This window comes from Hylaeus volcanicus, chromosome 7 (assembly GCF_026283585.1).
Source record: "Hylaeus volcanicus isolate JK05 chromosome 7, UHH_iyHylVolc1.0_haploid, whole genome shotgun sequence".
In the NCBI taxonomy this organism is placed as follows: Eukaryota; Metazoa; Arthropoda; class Insecta; order Hymenoptera; family Colletidae; genus Hylaeus; species Hylaeus volcanicus.
In genome coordinates this window covers 18,168,581-18,187,464 of record NC_071982.1, presented here as the reverse complement: position 1 = coordinate 18,187,464, position 18,884 = coordinate 18,168,581, and the positions used below count along the sequence as shown (strand labels likewise).

General features: G+C 45.3%; 1 protein-coding gene across 5 annotated transcripts in view; it reads right to left on the bottom strand.

Moving 5' to 3' along the window:
* Positions 1 to 18,884, bottom strand: part of LOC128879873 (nephrin-like) — a 347,536-nt gene that overhangs the window by 50,269 nt on the left and 278,383 nt on the right. For all 5 annotated transcript variants that reach the window (XM_054129420.1, XM_054129422.1, XM_054129421.1 and 2 more), the window contains 3 exons: positions 13,341 to 13,431; positions 12,265 to 12,377; positions 8,363 to 8,529 (listed from right to left, as the gene is read on the bottom strand). In XM_054129420.1, the coding sequence (XP_053985395.1) occupies positions 8,363 to 8,529; positions 12,265 to 12,377; positions 13,341 to 13,431 (371 nt within the window). The remainder of the gene's footprint in view (positions 1 to 8,362; positions 8,530 to 12,264; positions 12,378 to 13,340; positions 13,432 to 18,884) is intronic.

The following is an 18,884-nucleotide window of genomic DNA, read 5'->3' as shown; positions in this document are numbered from 1 at the left end:
AAATTACACTTACTCGGGTTTCACTAATTTTCAAACGTTCTCGCGACGACTGCAATGTAGTAAAACGGGGTGGGGGGCAGAAGAAACAAACAAACAAACAAACAAACGGGAAGAAAGGCGCAAAGTCGTTGGGGAATTTCATTTAGAAATATTTATACTCTCTTAAGTGCGCCGATGCTCCGGCGTACAGGGAATAAAGTTAATATACCGAGCGATTATACCGGGTTCTATCGCAGTTTTCTCGGAGCTTTTGCGCAGCTAACGAAACCCTCTCCTGCTGAAGCCATGTAATACGGAGCGCGCGGTGAACGTCTAAAGACAGCCCGGATGACTATATAGGATAATCAGGATGGTAATGCGATAGAAGCGGTCTACGTGTTCCGTCGCTCGTAGGATCTGCTTACGTTAATATCTGTCCTTGGCTCCGTTCGACCTTTGGCCCCAGCCACCGACCCGTTTCTTTCCGAGAATCTCTGGGAGCAGAGATCGTCCGTTCCTCTTACCGTCGCTCGTACAACGCGCAAATCCTCGCTTAGAGGCTATATTTTATTATGCGTCGCTTAGAAGCCGCAGCCAGCAGGAATTTTAAGGAGGCACGTCGCCACCTTCCTCGTCACCGCGAAAACGAGCCACCTCCGCGCCCTTATCGTCGACCTTTTAGCCCCTTTAACAGCGCAAGCTGCCCCTTCTTACCTCTCGGTCTCTGTCGTCGAAGGAAATCCTTTGAATTGTACCTCTGGGGCGTGCAAGCTCTTAACGAGCTTAACTACTCCGACTTCGCGATTCGGAATTTAGTAGAAACGATTTTCAGTCATTTCACGCCAGATCGATCACTTTCTGCCCTCGATCGCCAGGGAATTTGTTGAAATTGAGATGCGACGTGGACCGTGCATAGCTGGGGAGGGCTACAGTCAACGGTTTGCTGATTTCGAATTGGTTTCAGAAACATAGGACGATGTCAATTATGACATAGTTATAACATATACAGTCACAGGTGGTAAGCAGAAACTCGATACTCTAAGATAAACGTTAATTTTGTACAGTCAGTTATGTATTTCTTAAACCAATTTGAATCTAGCGAAGAATGATTAATCGTACGTAGACTACATCATAATTTTTTTGTACTAAAATCATCGCCAATAGTTAATTTAATTAAAGTAATCTCAGAGTTTGCGCAATACTTAAATTTGAACTGGGTCCAGAATGGCGCGATCGGTTCGCTCCGCTTCCCTTCGTGTAAGCTCGGCAGCCCGAACGGTCAGCGTTCCAGTGGAGAGGGAGCGACTGCGCAGCATTCGAGAGCAAGATGGCGGCGAGTCAGAACACCGGCCACGACACGTGCACATTTTGTCGTATTATAATTAGCGTAAACTAGCAGTGATTTTTCATGGTGATCACATCATCACGATCGCAGTCGTGATTAAACTTCGATCACGACCGTGATCCGGAAGATGATTTTTCACGATCGTTGACAATCATGATATCGTGAATGTGTTTGAGAGTAGGGTAAGTGTCTTAGAATTTATTAGAATATTCCAATTTCTCGAACATTCGATGCTCGACAAGGCGTCCCTGTCCGTCGCCGAATCTTTACACGTATCCGAGCGGTCAATTCTCATCAAAAAATTTCAATTTCGTCGCGTAAAAGTTCGCGACAGGGTCTATCGGTCGAATTCTTGTTGCCTAAAGCGTGGAAAATTTAAATTTTAGAGAAAACATTTCGTACAATGATATAACCGTATTATATCTCACGTCGAATTAATATAGAAGCTTCGAATATCCTCTTTTTTTCAATCTTCGAGCAACACAACGTGATCGTAGTTCACTAATTCCAATTTACGAGTACGTAGTCATCTCCTGTGCGAATATATCAGTGTATACAGTTTTTATTCGTCTTTATCGTAATAAAATTGCGGCCATCCGTGCTGGTAGCATGGGTTGTTTTGCTCGAGTTAGAGTACAGTCGCGTTTCCATCGGTGGGCTGTCGTTTACTCTGTTAATCAGTGTGAGCAACGGAGTTTTGGTCTCCGTGTTAAGCGCGGATACAGGCTCGGCGGGGCGAGGCAAGGCGTCGTTAAGCGTTGCGGCTAGAGCTTGTTAATGAACTACGTGAAATTAATTAGGGCCGCGCGTCAACGTGCTGGAGACAACGGCAGCTCGACGCTCGGCGTACAAGCGAGCGCCGCAAGTTACATCTGTGATTTCGGATTATCGATAATGCGAAACGCCTCGGGACCCCTCGCGCCTAACCATCATGATTTAGGTCCATGCGTATCTGCTCGTTCGCTCGAACGTGGATTATCTTGGACAGGGGGCATGAAAAGGGGGGATTACCAGCAAGCTTCGATTCTGAATCTATCGCCCGGAAAATCGATTCTGTTGTACTTAAAAATGGTGAATTAATTTTACTTTCGTAATCCTTCTTTGGCGATTAAGTACATCACCCTTGGGAAGCTTTTAATTGGCGCGTGCCGTAAAGGGACATGTCAATGAATGGTCTGGAGCGAAAAATAATTGTCGCCCCCTTATAGTTTTCAAGATGTAATTATTAGAAACAACATATAATTACCATTGAGTTATAGTACAAATTCACGCTTTACCGAGTGCGAGGCCGCGACACACGCAACGGCTGCGTTGCTGTCCGCAATTACAAGCACGAAGAGGAAAATAATCTATAATTATGACTTACTTTGAACTTAGAATTGTTTATTTATCGTTTTTATCTCGTAAACGGGAGCAGAACATCGTTGATAATTATAGATTGAAAACTGAGGGTGACAAATATTTTTTACCTGGGAACTCTTGTATTCACACTGGTTCATACGTGACCCTCTTTTTGTTTAGTATTACAATATACGTATACCCATTTTGCGCGCGAATATACACCTAAATGTTAAACAGAGTTTTCCTTTCTTCAGTTTTTCTTTACAAAGAGAAGTACATATGGATCTGTTTATTTTTAATTAACTTTTGAAACCGGGGCAGGCTTTACGCGGAAGCAAAAAGGATGCACCGCATCGTGGCGCCTCTTGCTAGGGGCGTTTCAACGGAAAAGAAAAAAAATTAATAATGAAAACACGATTATCATATCTGAGTGTTGTTTTCCATACAAAACTGATAAAGTGGAGCCTGTTGAAATTATTAACTTGTCTCGGTTTAAAAGCAAGGAAAAATGTCTGAAAAGGCTGCCCAGGTTCGCGCAAAAATAATTATACGTGTACTCTTCAAAAGAACTCAATGTCCACAAGTCTATATGTAATTAAAACTAGCTTGCTCGAGGCTCACAGTTGGTCACTTGTTTATTGTATCGTTTGATGTTCCTCATCGCATAGAATATTCATTTTTCGAGACCATTTCTCGCGATACCAAAGCCGTTATTTATGTCGGATGAGTTATAGCGGCATAGAAACAGAAAAACGTCGCTGGCTGCGGCTTCGAGAGGCGAAAAGCATAGACTGTTTCTGGAAAATGTTTGCACGCGGCTCAGCCGGGTGTTTCAGCCAGCCAGCGAACGGAAATGCTCTCTCGGTGGCACATACATTATCGGTGAGCTTCGAATACTCGCATCGTCCTAGACGCCGATTTTTGCGCTACTAGTCCGCTCTTGGAACGACCTAAAAGGGCTTCTAACTTCGTAACGCATCGCGAACTTGGATGAAAACTCGTAGTTATGGCTGTCAGAACCGCTGGAATACGCGACAGGGTCTTTTTCCATGCTTTTCCGCAGTTAGAATTCTTGGCGTCGATATTATTGGCTGAAGTAAACAATAAGTTTACTCGAAAACATCAGGCAGGTAAACTTGGGAAAAAGTTGGAAAGTTTCGAATTGCGATTCCTTAATATGCATTGTCTCGTTGCGGCATAAAAAGTCTTAGGACAGGTAATTTAATTATAAAATTATCCTCCTATATTAGCTCCTTTTTTAAATTGATATTTATACTGCACCTAGAACATGAAATAATCTATTCTCGACCGTGTAAGCTTCTATTATCTGAACAATTTTTTTTATCTCATCAGCCTTGTCTCCCCACTAATACGGATATATTTCTATAGGTTGCAGCGGCACCACCGCCGAGGATAAAGAGCTTCCAGCGCTCCGTTTGCCGCGTGTACCTTGGCAGGTTCATTTCGAGGCCAATAGCAGTGCTCCTGGTAGTTGCATTATTGGAAACGTCGAATGCCGCAACTTGGAATCGATGCTTCCTGTTCCTGGACGGATCCTGCATCCTCCAAAATACCAGAAACTCCAGGTATGATTTTCATGGTCCTTCGAACGAATTCACGTGGCGCTCGTTACTCGACGGTTCGAACTTTCCGTGGAGTTCGATAAATCCTCCTTAAGAACACCTATCCGTTCCGAGCCGGGACAATGACGTCTGCTGGCATTGTAATTTCAGCAACTACCCCTGCAGACTTGTTTCTGCTCGAATCCAATCCGAAAACGTGCAAGTGTGCCCTTGGACGCAGCTTTCGATTGTTTCGTTCGGTCTAACTTTTAACAATTCGATTCTCCCGACGGATAACGTTTCGACGCATCGGTGATTTAACGATCGCCATGATCGCGCAATTTCGCGGGAAGCGATAGTCGAAAAGTTTTCGAGAGTTCGTCGAAACGGTCATTTGCGACGGAAAAATGTATATAGCATAGTAGAAAAACTAGATGCATACGATACTAATTAATAGCGAAGCTGGAAGAGACACGGTTCGCGCGCGCTGTTGGCCACGCTCGGGAAAACATTTTTTTTTTTTATATCCCCTTTCGCGTCACGTTTCAACGAATAGCGAAATTAACCCCTTCAGGGACGAATTATTCGAAATACGTAAAAATTCATACTGATACTACATCTATTAACTGGGCGACGAGTTCGCCTCGTATCTATCTCTGGGAAAAATTTATTTATGAATATTTCCTCCCTATTTTAGTTTACTTTCGTGTCACGTTTCGATTCATTCGCAAATTAAACAGGTACAGGAACGAGTATTATTAATTATCGATTTCTATGGAGTTACTCGTTCGGAGATAGAAATATTATTAACTATAGAAACAATATTAATTGTAGAATATGTGAATACACGATATATATTTCTCAAGGTTCGTTTGGAACTATATGCTAGAGTCAATTATAAGTTAATACTCGATATAACTTTGGCAAGGGTTCCAGGCGAGACCCTTGGGGAATGATTCATGTTATCAAAGTAGGGGTTAAATGAGAATCTCTGACCTTGACAACCTGTGATTGCTATCAGTTACATAACTTTACAAACAAGAAAGGTGGAAATACCTTCTTAAAATCGATAAAAATAGCATCAACCTGTACATTCGTACGTCGTATCGTTCAAAGTTAGACTATTTTATGTAACACGATTTCTGTTCACATATTTTGCAACGAGATTGCGCAGAGTGCAAAGGGTTAAATTTCCCCAAAACCTTAGGGTTTGTTAACGATTCCAAAACACGTTGTCAGTTGAAGGAGGTCACCAGGTGACCACGGTAGCGATCGCCTTAACTTTGCCGCGAGCAGTAACCCGCGATTTAGCGTGTCAGGCCGTGTTTGGTCGCCGAAAACAAAGGAGGGTCGTAGCGAGGGGAACGTTCGCCGTGGATCGGTTAGATCGTCGTGGCTTAATTGGCAATTAGCATTCGGCCAATGAAAATATCTGGAGTCGACAGGTGTGGCTGCTTAATTCAATCGGCGCGGCTGGCAAGCATCTCCGATCGTATCTTTCAACCACCTCCAACCCCCCACGGTGCTTTCACCTCCCTCCTCTTCGTGCTCGCACAATCGGATGCGAGTCGAACCAGGCGAATCCAATCCGTTCGAGAAGAGTACCAATCCTCGCTTCTTTCTCCTTCTCGTTCCTCGCTCGCGGACCCGTTCTGCTTGTCCGACGTCTTCGTCCGTCGTCTTCGTCTATCCAGAGCTTTGAATCTGTTTCTGCGCCGTGAACCTCTCCCAAGGGAAAGATTCGCCGCCGAGGGGTACAGTTATCGGTTCCCTGGAGCGTTTCGACCTTTTCAACCCCTCCACCCTCTCGGTGCCACTTCCTTCTTTCTTTCAGCGTCGAGTCTCTCTGCAGAACCTCTTTCGAGATAGTTCACTCTCTTTCTCTCTTCCTGGTGGGGTTCCTTCAGACTAGATTAAGGACGAACACCCCCATTCGACAGATATGAACTCGAGTTTTTTTCTTACGATGATGAATCTCTGACACGAATGTTGAGTGCATGGATTAAGAGTACATCGGAGGATATTTTTGAATATTATTTGGCTCGCATACCAAACGCTATGAGCGCTATGCGACCGAGTGCACGCGGCTTCCTTTTTTCACCGTATCATAATCTGCATCTTTTATGTATTCCGCGGTTGCATGCGAGTCTGTACGCTTGGCCCCGAGTGCTCGCGTGCTGGTCATTTTTATTTTCCTCTATCTTACCGTGTATAGCTTCTACCTTATTACTATTATTTTTACTCTCCTTTTTGTAACTCGCGGTCTCTTCATCAATCTTCATTCATTATTCACGGTTTCTACATTTGCAATTCTGTTTGAGCAATGGGATCACTAAAAGAAACTAGCATACATATGATACCTGTACCAGTGCCCAGAAATATTCTGCTCCAGGCTAATTAAGCCGATCACTGCACAAATCGATTAACTTCACTTTTTGAAGAATCTTTAATTTAAATGTCAAAGCACTTGGTATAGTCATACATTTTTATATTTATAATAACTTTCCCGAATAATAAAGATTAACACCATTAAACGACAAAATTTTGTTGGCCATTGAATCAACTTTTTGTTTTACGAAGTTAATCGATTCGTGCAATGAACGGCTCAATCGTTACTTGCCTCTGTCCCCATATCCAAATTTCTGGGCACTGCATCGCCAATCCACCCCTCTTCTTGCGCTGGAAAATGGAGCCAGTCGCGATTCAGGTACCGTGTCGACGAGAACACTCCGCGTCTCATCGCGTAACCGTCGCAAACTCCTCGTTAAGGATCGATGAGGCTCGTTAGCGGGCTGGAACGTTTTTCAATCGCTAGGACCGTGGAATCGTTGGCGAGTATCGGATCGAGCCCCCTCCCCCCCCACGGTAACGCGGAACGGGTGCACGTGTAAAACAATCGTTTCCCCTCCACCTCCGCAACAGATCGGATACCGAATTGGTAGAGACATCGTGTAATTTCGTGCTCGAACAGGAAATTCGTCGTGTTCGTTGCTGATCGGGACCTGGCTGCGGACTATTTGATGCCTGACGGAGAACATTAAGCGAACGCGGATGTAGCGAGGTGTAATTTAACGGAGGGGGACGGACAGTCCGATTTAAATTAAAAGGAAGTGAAATTGAAATAGCTCGGTGTCAGGACGCGTTACCGTATTTCATCGTAGCTGCGTTCAGACCTCGAGGACCTCCCCCCTTCTGCACCTCCCTGGGTTAATTAACGAGCCAGGGAAGCCCAACGCGCGTCGGCTATAATAAGCAGCTTAGCTGTTAATTAAATGCCGCGTTGCCTTTTGTTCGTCCAGCGACGACACGACAAATTTCGTTAAGGTGATGCGCCAATAATTAGGAAGCGATAGCGAGCGGATTATCGGGCTCCAGTTGCCCGAATAATAGTCTGTCACTTGCTCCCCGTGCGGATGTCGGTGAATATTTTCGGCCGTCCACGGTGCTAGTAAGTTAGCGGCTTGTCGATATATCGCGCTAACGAGCCTGCTGTAAAGCGATCGCCGGGAAATCGAGTTCACCTACGGAGACAAATATCGACGAAACGCGCTGGTGCACGCGTTAAACCGTCCTGTACACGTGGACGGGGTGAAAATAGTCGTGGGTTCTTTAAAAATTAATTGCAGCCGCGCTGCGCGTTCGAAAAGCTTGTGCTTTGGGGTACATGAATATGCATTATTTTTAGGGTACAACAATATTTTTATATTCTCTCTCTGTCTCTCTCCTCCCCCCAGAAAGTCGATTTGTATGCAAAATTTTTATTCATGATTTCTGTTCTCCGTTAGTGTATGTGGATTTTAAATTTTAAAAAAGAGTTTCGTTATTCTTCAGCACTTCCCCCCCCTTTTTTTCTTTTTTTGGAGGGATTGAATACCGTCATAGGGACAGTTTTCACATTAGATACCAAAATTATATGTTAGATAGTGTGATTAGATGTCTAGCACCTTCGATCAAGATTTCATTTGATAAACAAACACAGGTGATTAAATATTCGCTGATTAAATTATTCGAGGTACTAAAAAGAGATACGTCACTCGTGTATCTTTTCTCGGCTTATTCAATCTCAAAGACTCCTCTTCCGAGTACCCAAAATAATTTCATGAACGACTCTATATTTCTAATTTCCTGTTCTCACCGTGGTGTGCTTCAGCTGTCTTCTCCTTCCTTTGTACCAGGTGATCACAGCTGGAGGCCTAGAGCCCGTGGTCTCGCATTCCACCTCGTATCGTTTTCCAGCGAGCAGCGACTCGTCGCCTACTCCCTTCTTCCCTGGCCTCCTTATGATCACCGTTAGGGGTTTCACTGTAAATCAAACCAACCAACGATTAATCGATCGCGGCACCGGAATGATCTGTCGTTGTCGAACGACAGAATGCACTGGTCGTCCTCGTTTTTTTTTTTTTGTTCGAATCAGCGAGTCCCGCAATCGCGCGGACCGACGACGCTAATCGGGCGCGATAATTAAAGCGAACCGATAATTAAGGCGGATAAATGAGCTCGATGGTGGGCGGTGGGGTCGGTACGTGAGTTCGATGCAAATCGTCCAGTCGATTTAACGTTTTAAAATCCCCGCGAGCGGTCGGTTCGATTGTCAGTCATTTGTCATTTTCGGACTTGCTCCCGCGTTACGCGAGCAGTTGAACGCAAAAATGGGGGCGAGCGATTTGCTGGCATTGTTTCCCTGTTTCGATCATCGAAATTGGGTTGTAGATTATTCGCCGACATCGAGCAACTGACATCGCCGTTAATCGTTGTTTACCGCTTAAACGACGCCTCGATCATCGACGTGGCACAGCTTCCATAGGTAAATACATTTGTAGCTCGACGGTTGCGAGCAATCTGAAACGTAACTGCATCGATTATATCAGAAACGACAGTAATTGTCACGCGATATTACTATTCCTCCCTGGCTCTTGTATTCATATTTAATAACATCACATTTCTGGGAGAGCATGTCAACTCTGTCGCCTTTAAGATCGATGCTACTTCGTCTAGACCGAAGGTCCAGCCGTGATTGTCTCCTTATAGGGAATTGTCAGGTGCGCGCATCTGGTTAGCGTCCCTATTCTCCCTATAATTGATTATAGATGTCTGGTGTATGGTGACCTAACTGACCTGCTAAACGCCAGGTTGCAGAAGCCCCTAAACTGTTGCGTTCGCTTCACTCCAGGCGTTAGCTGAACTGAGCACATCACACCCCTACTTCGGGCGACTTAGATGGCTTAAGGTCGATACCAGGAGGCGATACTTCTCGGGCTGAGCCGTTTTCACCATACTTAATCAAGGGGTGCCATCGTATTTACAGCAGCACCTTGCTTTACGACCCGAGAGGTTAGTCGGACCCACCTGTTCTTGCTCACACCTTCTTTCCGCGTAGGAAGCCTCACAGAGCTCTTTAAGGGTGTCCTCTGAAACACCTTGCCTCGGGAGCTCGGATTAGCTACCACTCCGAGCTCGTTCAAAACAAGATGGTCTGTGTAGCGTGCTCTCCTTTTCATTTTTTACTCACGTCTGTTTCTTTATTTTTATTCTCGCTGTTATTTCTTTTGTATCGAGTGCAGAGGGTTAAAGTATGGGTCGGCAAACATTAGTCAACTTTGAACCGTTACTTCGACTCGGTAATGAACGCAACTTCTCCCTCTTCTTGTCCATCCAATTCTCTCTTTCTATTTGGATGTGATCTATCCGTTCGGTCGATTTCTTTTCGAGCTTCTGCGTGATAACGATCGTCCCATAGAGCTAAACATTGATTTTTCCGCGGGCGTGTAAACGCGTGGAACGATACTATATCCCCAGTATTCGCCGACCAGGCGACGATCGCTTTGACGGACGATAAATCCGCGTTTCCAATTGGCCAATACCGAAGCCAGATACGGATCCGTTCGCCCGTGAAATATGAAAACTACGAGGACACGTTTTGGCGCTCGTGCGCGCCGTTTCGCCTCCCGGCTCGCGTCGTCGATAATGAGTTTCGATATTTTTCTCGACCGTTCTTTCAACGTCCCCGACTCCTTCCGGTCCGCTGCCGTCTCGCGACCTCGTTACGAAAATTACTTTTCGATTCTATGTTAACGAGCGTGATCGTTCAGGTTGTGCTCTCGAGTTGTCGCTGATTTTTTCTCGTTAGTTGCGACCTAGCCACCCTTCTTGACACTATCGTGCAGCTTAGGTTTGATTTAGGTGAATCAGTTGGCTATTTCTGAAGAAATTCGAATCAAACATTTGATATATTTGTAGACTTTCAGCCTTCCTTCTGACTATTTTACCCAACTCAGTGTAGCAACTTAATGACCCTCGAGGTTAACCACCTCCTTAGACTAACACTGTTACTCGGTGCGATGGTCTCTAGTTGGATTCTCTCCTCGCGTGTACAGTATTCTATCCAATGGTCGCATTGCAGGCGCATGGCATTACAAGTTTCTGAACAAACGGCTCGCGTCGGTGCAAATATTTGATATTCCGGATTTCCAGAATCACCAGGCCTTTTCGAATATCCGCAATCTCGTCGATCCTCCAGCCAGCGGTTCGCTCCGTCACCGCTCAGGGCTTTTTTAATTTCTCTTTCGTTTTTTGTCCCGCCAGCCATGAGATGAATACACGCTGGATGCATGGTCACTTGGTCCAGGTCGCGAAAATCAAAGAGCGAGCATCGATCAATCTCTCTCCTCTCTCTTCGCTTCCTCTGTCCCGCTCGCTCTCTGCTCTCTCTGCTGTTCGCGCACACCCTCTCATCCCTCTCCCGCCCACGATCCACCCCTTTTCCTCTTTCGATGCCCGTTTCGTTATCTCTCCGGCGCGAAGCGCCAGGGCTCTTTTTTTTTTTCGTTCACCGCTATGATGGGTGTGTTCTCGTTCGCCAATAACGGGCCTTCAATTTCGTTGTCCGCTTCGTCGAAAATTTCGTGACTTTCGGAAGCACCGATAATTCAGCGCCGATCAATCACGACCACGTCGGTCGGTCGATCTGTCGGGTCTCTGTTTTCTTTTTCGCGAAAACGCGAGTTTTTCGGGACTTCGCGGACGGCAGGGCAGAGGTAGGGGACGTGGAAAAATCAACGGGTAGACGGTAAATATTTCCGAGAAATCGATGATACCGCTAACGGACCTACGATTGTTGGATTTTCGTGTGTTTTGAAACCTTCTGGAATCGTGGGGAAAATATTGAATAATATTGGGTGGTCTTGGGTGTGTAGCAACCGTGATTTCGAACGATGGACTTACTATCGATTAATATAGAAAGTATTAATCTAGATTAATATCGAGAAATATACAGTCAATCCCATAAATATTCGTACTCTGTATGTCTATTGAAGAAATTCGAAATTGTACATTCGACATGTATCACGAAATTTAGTCGAAAATCTCGCGGTTCGAAAGTCTGAAAATTTTGTCGAAAATCTTGTGGTTCCCATAACCAAAGGTGGCGGATGTGGCGCGTCGAAACGAGATTTCCTTTAGGCATCGGCGTCTCATCCGAGTTTCCCTCCCATTTGGTCGTTACTTTGGAGCCACAGCGAATGCTGCTAGGGCGGATAATTGATCTATGAATTTTTCAGTTTACTCGCGAAATTAGCGTTTCGTCGTCACGGTTTACGGTGGGGTTGGTCGTGAGTTAACGAAGAATTCTAATTTTGAGAAAGCTCGAGATTGGTCCGCTTTCATGGCTCCTTCGGCTTCTTCGAGCGTCGAGGGCGCCCTGGATGGATGAGCCGGGTGGGGCTCGAGGCAGGATTTAATATATTTCTCGTCTTATCTAGCCTTATCTTCCCTTAAAGGCGATTCACAGCGGCAAGGGAGCAAAGGATGTTGGCCCACTTTCGCTGTCTCGTAGATCTTATCGTTAACGCGGGACAAGATAGGCTCTCGGGGTGAGGCTTCTGATTTGTTAGCCACGCGATAAGAATTTGTATCTACTTCTTGTCTTTATTTCATTCCTCTTTTAACGGGCGTCTCCACCCATCGCCTATAGCGACCGTGTGTTCGCAACCCCTCCCCGGAATTGAACGATTTACCCGAACTACGATGATTGATACTCACGGTTAAGGTCCAGGGAGATCGAGGACTCCTTTGGTTCGATCAGGTCCGTGTTTTGCGCCTGGCAAGTGAAATTCAAGCCTAGATCCGAACGACCCACTGACTGCAGAGTTAACCTGCAAACAGAATTAAAGTCCGTGTTTCAGTCCAAGGTGCTTCGTTTTTGACAAAGTCAGCATCGGACATTAGCCCTATGTTTTGGCCTCCTGCGACGAATTAATGGCGTAGGAGATTAAGATGGATAGGAAGCGAAATAAAGAAGTTACGTTTGTAATCTATCGCTGTATTTGCAACACCTTATTGCGCCCTGTAGCTGGGAACAAAGTTGAGTTAAATTGATTAAGAGAATGTTCCTCGTGTAGTTGACTATGATTGATTGTTACTGTGATACTGCTGTACGGTCTTTTTGTACATGCTTCGTAGAGCAAGAAGAATTTGTATTTTCCTACTTGATCGAGTGACTGTAGGTCACTCCATGCATACCCTGAAGGAGAGGGTGGAAGGGTTGCAAGGGAACGTGTCCAGTTCCCTGGCACGCAGATGTCTTAGACTATACATTTTCCTTGCAAATGCACGAAACTAAACTCATTAAAGAATAGGGCACCTGGTATGCGTGCAATTTAGCGAGACTTGGCTAATGCGTCTGACCATTGCTCGCCACTTCTACTTGCGGTGTTGTTTGTATACGTTTACAACAACTTAGTTGTACTTGTTTGGTAGTAACTGGTTCTAAAAATGTAATTTTCATGACAACTAGGTACGGCTGAACTAAACTCGATACTTACTTAAGGAGTCGCGAGTAGAAACATCGAGTTTTGGTCAGACATGCTACCCAAGTCGTCCTGATCGGTTACAATTTTTGTTCCCATGAAGGAATAATCAACATCGCAATGAAAATTGGTGCATGCGTGCACTATGTACTGCAGTTTAACCAGATAAATATTATTTTTCCATGAACAATTTCTTCGTTGAAAAAAATATAACAAACAAAAATTGAATTCGTCGATACGGAATAATTAGACTGTTCGAGGTTTCGATGCGACGGTAGAAAATCGAGGGGACGAGGAATAAAAGCGTACCTGTTTTCTATGACGTCGCCAGCGTTCTTTTCGTATTCCTCGTCTTTGACCTGGCCGTTGACGAGCCACCGGACCATAGGCTCCGGCTTGCCTGCAAAGTAAATTAACGAACCGTTAAGAGCACAGAAAACTCCCTACGAGTAATCACGAGCTTGCAAATAAATCACAATTTCCTGGTCTATAGATTATACATTAATCTCGATAGAAACATTCGTCAAATAGAAATTTCAGATCGTAAGTGAAAACTTGCTTAGGACTGAAAAATGATCATCCCCGTCTTAATAGAGAGTCCTGGGAAGGAAGATTTACGAAACAGGGATACCGAAAACATTCTTTAAGGGGGCGAGTGGGGGGGTGGCTGCGAAATCAGAGCAAATCGCGGATGGCGCGAGCGTAACGACTTGCGGAAAGTGGTTTCCAGCGGCTGAGAAAGACGTCCGACTGTTCCTCGCGAAACCAAAGGAGAAATAGATGCCCGTAGGGGTTGCGGTGGGGATTGGAAACACGAGTGGACAGGGGGATCGTATACACGGGGTTGGGGCGAGCCTCGCCGAAGCCACTAAAGGGTAGATGAGTTCCTGGGAACTTTTAAATTAGTCGATGCCCCAGAGTTTTCGATGCGGTACTCTCCAGACAAAAAACCTTCGGACCTCGGGGTTGGTCGCTCCGATAACTGCCGCGCGTTATAGTTTCCCGATGCTCCGGGGATTGATAAATATCAATTGCATCCGGCGCGGAAAGAGCGCCGCGAATTGGTCGACGTTAATCGCAAAGGAAGGAAACAGGTATTTTGGTTAGTTAGTTATTAATTGGTTGCATCACTGGGTGGAGTATAACGATATTGAAACAAAATTGACTGCTGTAAGTTGCTAAAATAGGGATGCGACCAGTCCAGCTTTCTTTTAATAATAATGATAATAATAAGTTGATCGGATCGAATAAATAAGATAATCAATTTTCTGTAAGCTTAACAATAGAATATTTATAAGTGGTGCAAGGATTAAAATTCGATTTACACTAAATATGAAAACCCCCAAATCATAAAGTATTGTATCTAACCATATTTCTTTTCGAACTTCGTTCGGACTTCTACACGGGATCGGTATTAGAAAGTCGTGTCTGCACCGTGTTCACATTCGCACAAACCATTCGAACGACGTGCGAAACATTTTTCCGCGTCGTTACATTTAAAGCAGGTAATTACGCGGTACGTTTCGAGTGTAACGCCCTGTAGCGCGGCACACAAACGAGAGAATGGATCAAAGCGACTGGAGTATATTAAAAGCTGGCACTCCAACGATGACTACGGTTTTGTCGAGGCTCGGATTTAAAAATTGGGACTGCATGGAGCGGTGAATTGCTTTTGAACACGCTCGGCCGAAAGAGTCGCGCAAACGTTCCCGATTAATCGCGGCGTCAGATAAAACATGTTAAATGATATTATGAAAGCTCATTGTAGTCGTTGAGCGAGCTTGACGTATTTGTAACGTTTTCAGTTCTCTTTGGAGGACTGGGTGCGCTGCGAATAAACAAATGGAAGCACGAAAAAATAATGAATTTATAAAAATTTGCGGTACGAACAAACGTCCACGCATGAAAAGGGATACGGTTTGGATACGCGTGTAACGCTTGTTCGTGTTAATAAAAAATACAGGATTTGCTCTTTAGTCAGCGGTAATGGAACTTTCACGCTGTGGAAAAATAGATCAGATTGTTTGGAAATAAATCCACCGCGCGGTGAGATGCAATATTCTTCGTTTGAATTATTGTTTTCTATCCGGACGATGATGGTGTCGGATAATAACCATCCGCGACTCTTTTTGCTAGTTTGTCGCATAATTTCGCACGCGTTATCGCCCCGCAACATCCAAACCGTGGCCGAACAGGGTTTCACGTGCACCGAGCTAATAAATAAGGGTTCGGGGTCGGCGCAACTCCGATCTCCTTAACCGGTCGGCCCCCGCTCCCGCCGATGTACGTGCTTCGCGAAAGCAGCGTTTATCGAAAATAAATGGTTCGCGGCGGGTTGTATATATCGGTTATATCGTATCGAGTTCCATTCGAAGGAACGTTCCGTGGATAGACTCCGTATTATATCACGGATTTACATATCTCCCTCGAATAATACGCCGCGGCTCCCGGTGGCTAGGTGCATATTTTTATTGGAAAAAGCTGCCGGTTATGGCGATGATAAAACGGCTCGAATGATATACGAGCATTATAAGAGTCAGGTATGCGCCCCGGTAATGGGTCAGAAATCATAAAGCGAGAAAAAGCGTAGCGCGCGCGTCTATCGAACGGTGAAATTCTCGTTGCGGGAAAAGGCATCGGGGAAAACAGGCTTGGTGCATGGGTTGTTAGGGGGTGGGTTCGCGTCGCCGGCTTTCATTGTTATTCACGATGGTGTACGGTGCCCGGAATCGCAATTTAATCAGGCCCCCCGACACAACATCGCCGCGACACTTAAAATTGCAAGTCTGATCTCCGATGGAAACGCGCTTAGATTAGCTCCTGCGCGTCGTTGTTATTCACGATGTTCGTCCATCTAGATTGCGTTTTAACCGTCTCGTTGTTTCCGACTCTACCCCTCCGACCTTTCTTGGACGCCTTTTGTACCTTTTTCGCACGACTCGAGGCCCTCCTTAGTTAGAACGTTCTGTCTGGGGGCGTTTAATTAATTGCCGCGTTAAATCATACATTTGACCCATACACGGGACCGTGAAGAGTGTAGGTATTAGTTTTTTCACTTAAAGAGGGTTAGAAAATTGGGGTGTTTGGCCTAGAGACACATTGTAGAAGGGAGAGATGCATAGAAAATTCCAAAACCTTTATTTCTTAGGCCCCTTGAGATCTCCGCACCAAGAGTTTCGTTAATAATCGAATATCCCATTCCCACGAACAACAGAGGGTTGATAAGCCCGTAGTGTCCCATAGATCGCCACCACCGACAATTTAAGGAACTTGTCGTCGGTTCCTCCGCTTCCTCGGTTCATTCGAAGTCGAAGATTTTTCCAACGGGGGAGGCCAGTTAATTCGCAAGCCCAGCTGTGAGGTCGTTTGCATGAGTGCTTAGGGGGCGAGATCGTGGCTGCGGAAAGGGATGGTCCCGGGTTAGTCTGGGAATGGCTTCGGCCCCTGGCGTTGACTTTAACTGTCGGGCTATATTCGAACTCTCCCCTCTCCCTCGGAACGACGACAACATTGGCGCTATCTGCGCGACGGGGAGCCACTAAAGTGTGGATTTTAATCCGCGGATACCGGGCGATATCTTCCAGGATTAAGAGAGGTCCGCAGCTACTCGCCCACATCTAAGAAGTTTACCATCGGTTCGGGAACTACTGCTCAAGGTAAATATCCACCAGGACTTCGGAGATCCTCGCCAGATTCCCTCCTTCGGATCGCCCCTTTGTCCTTGCGTCCTGCGTCCCCCATGGCGGCCCTTCCTCGAGCCCCTTCGTTTCATCGACGTCTTGATTTGGGATTAACCAGCCGGCGACGATAAGTCGAACCTTCGTCGACCGTTCCACGTTTAACGAATACAACGATAATCCCTGTGGGTACCGGGTCGGCGGTTACAAGTGTTCAGGAACTAATGAATGACACTCCAGGCTAACGAGGAACGTTTCGGGGTTGAAAGTACGCGGGGTGAGTTCGCACTTGGTGGAAACCGATAATGTTTAAACGATGAGATGGGGTTTATTATTTTTATTGAACGTTTCGACCGCACGTTTCTGGGTCTAGTAAAATGTTCCGATAAACGGTGATTTATAAAAGAGGGTTTTAGGGTCCCTTTGCATTCGGATGTAGGTCTAACAAATTTTGTTGGTAACAACACTGCAAGCATAAAGGATTTATGTTTGGGAGGATGATAGAAAAATGGAGCAGGGAAAGTGAAGCTCGGGGTGGAACTATCAGGTGTAGAAATCAATTATGTGCCTTCTGCACGCAATATATTACTGCCAGTTCAATTAGCATTCAATTAAAAAATTTTTTTCTCAAATACAACGTTTATCATTCATTCTACGTTTCGATCCCCCTTCAGGAATAAATTAAACACTAATTAAATGGAGTTTTCCTCGGTATCTGACGGTATCGCAGGGGTAGAATGAAGATTGCTTTTTCGTATTCGGTTTCATAAATTAATGTCCTCTCAGGAATCCAAAAAACGAGCGAAACGACCTTTTCCTCCGCGTTTTTACTTCGAATTGAATCAAAGAAGCGGTTGGCTCATTTATGAGAACCCTTAGAATCAACCAGGAAAAATTTCAGCTTTTGTATACGAACATTATAATGTACTCGCGTAGCGAAAACAGTGAAGGAAGATGGTCCGTGTTTAATTTTAATTAATTAAGATACTCGCCGTTCGAAGGTGTATAATTCGTTAACTATGAGGGAAATATGCGAAGCAATCTCACCGCATGTGCACCGGCACCCCAATTACCGTATACTGGGGCGAACAAACTTTTCCTGAGTCTATTGTTATCGTTATACCTTAAAAAGTGGGAATCTAAAGTTACGGTATACAAATAACCGCTACACACATAGAAATTGGAAAATACAAAGACTGAAACGTAGGTCTCTGGCACGAGGGTGAACTCTAACCCCCGAGATACGATTCGAGGGCTGAGAAAATTCGAGGCTCAGCGAGAACGCGCAGAAAGCAATCAGAGACCGTTCCTTGGAACGGTAAACAGAAAATTTGCAATATTTTTAATGGACAAAACGTAGTAGGTCACGCGTTACCGGAGCAGGTTGATGCCGATACGAGGAAATTTAACTCTCTTTGAAGGCGCGCGGCGGGTGTCCTCGTTGGCTCGCTCTCGAATGATTTTTAATATCCTTTATGGCGCCCGTGAGTTCCGGTTCCGCGTGGAGGATTGAAAAATAAATATTCCCCCCCCTTGCTCGGCCAATACGGCGCGAGCAGATTGCGATCCCGCGACATTATGCGTACACCCCAGGGAAATAGGCAAAGTGCATCGCGCTTGATGACGGGAGAGCGAAAGAGGACGAAGAAAAGAGAGGAGACCCCCTCGGCGAACCTCTCCCTCCGGCTCGGATAATCATCCGAGAAAACTGGCTCGTCCTCTTGCCCAATCATGTCTGATGCTGATTTATCAATTTATCGTGTTGAGTCCAAAATCTACAAAAATTGATCGAGTAGATCCTGTCTTCAATTTTTTATCTTTGAAATTTACTATTATTCGTAATCGAAAGAACAGTAACGAAGATGTTTTAAATTTGTCGTTTACCACGAGGGTGTCGCCTCTCCTCTTTCGTTAATTACACGTGTCGGGTTTTTAATGCGAAAAGCGAGGGAAACCGTGGATGGAAAAAACGAAGGCGACAACGATCACGAAATTGGACGCGCGGGGGTTTACAGGAGAGTTCGTTTATTATTTTCAAGCGGTGAATTCAGTCTCGTACCGCGGCGAAATCTCTCACGGATCCTGTATGCAGGAGGCGAAAAGGGAAAAGGAATTTTCTCTGGATTCCGGGGTAGGTTGAGGAGGGGGATGGGAGATAGGGGAAGGAAGACCTCAC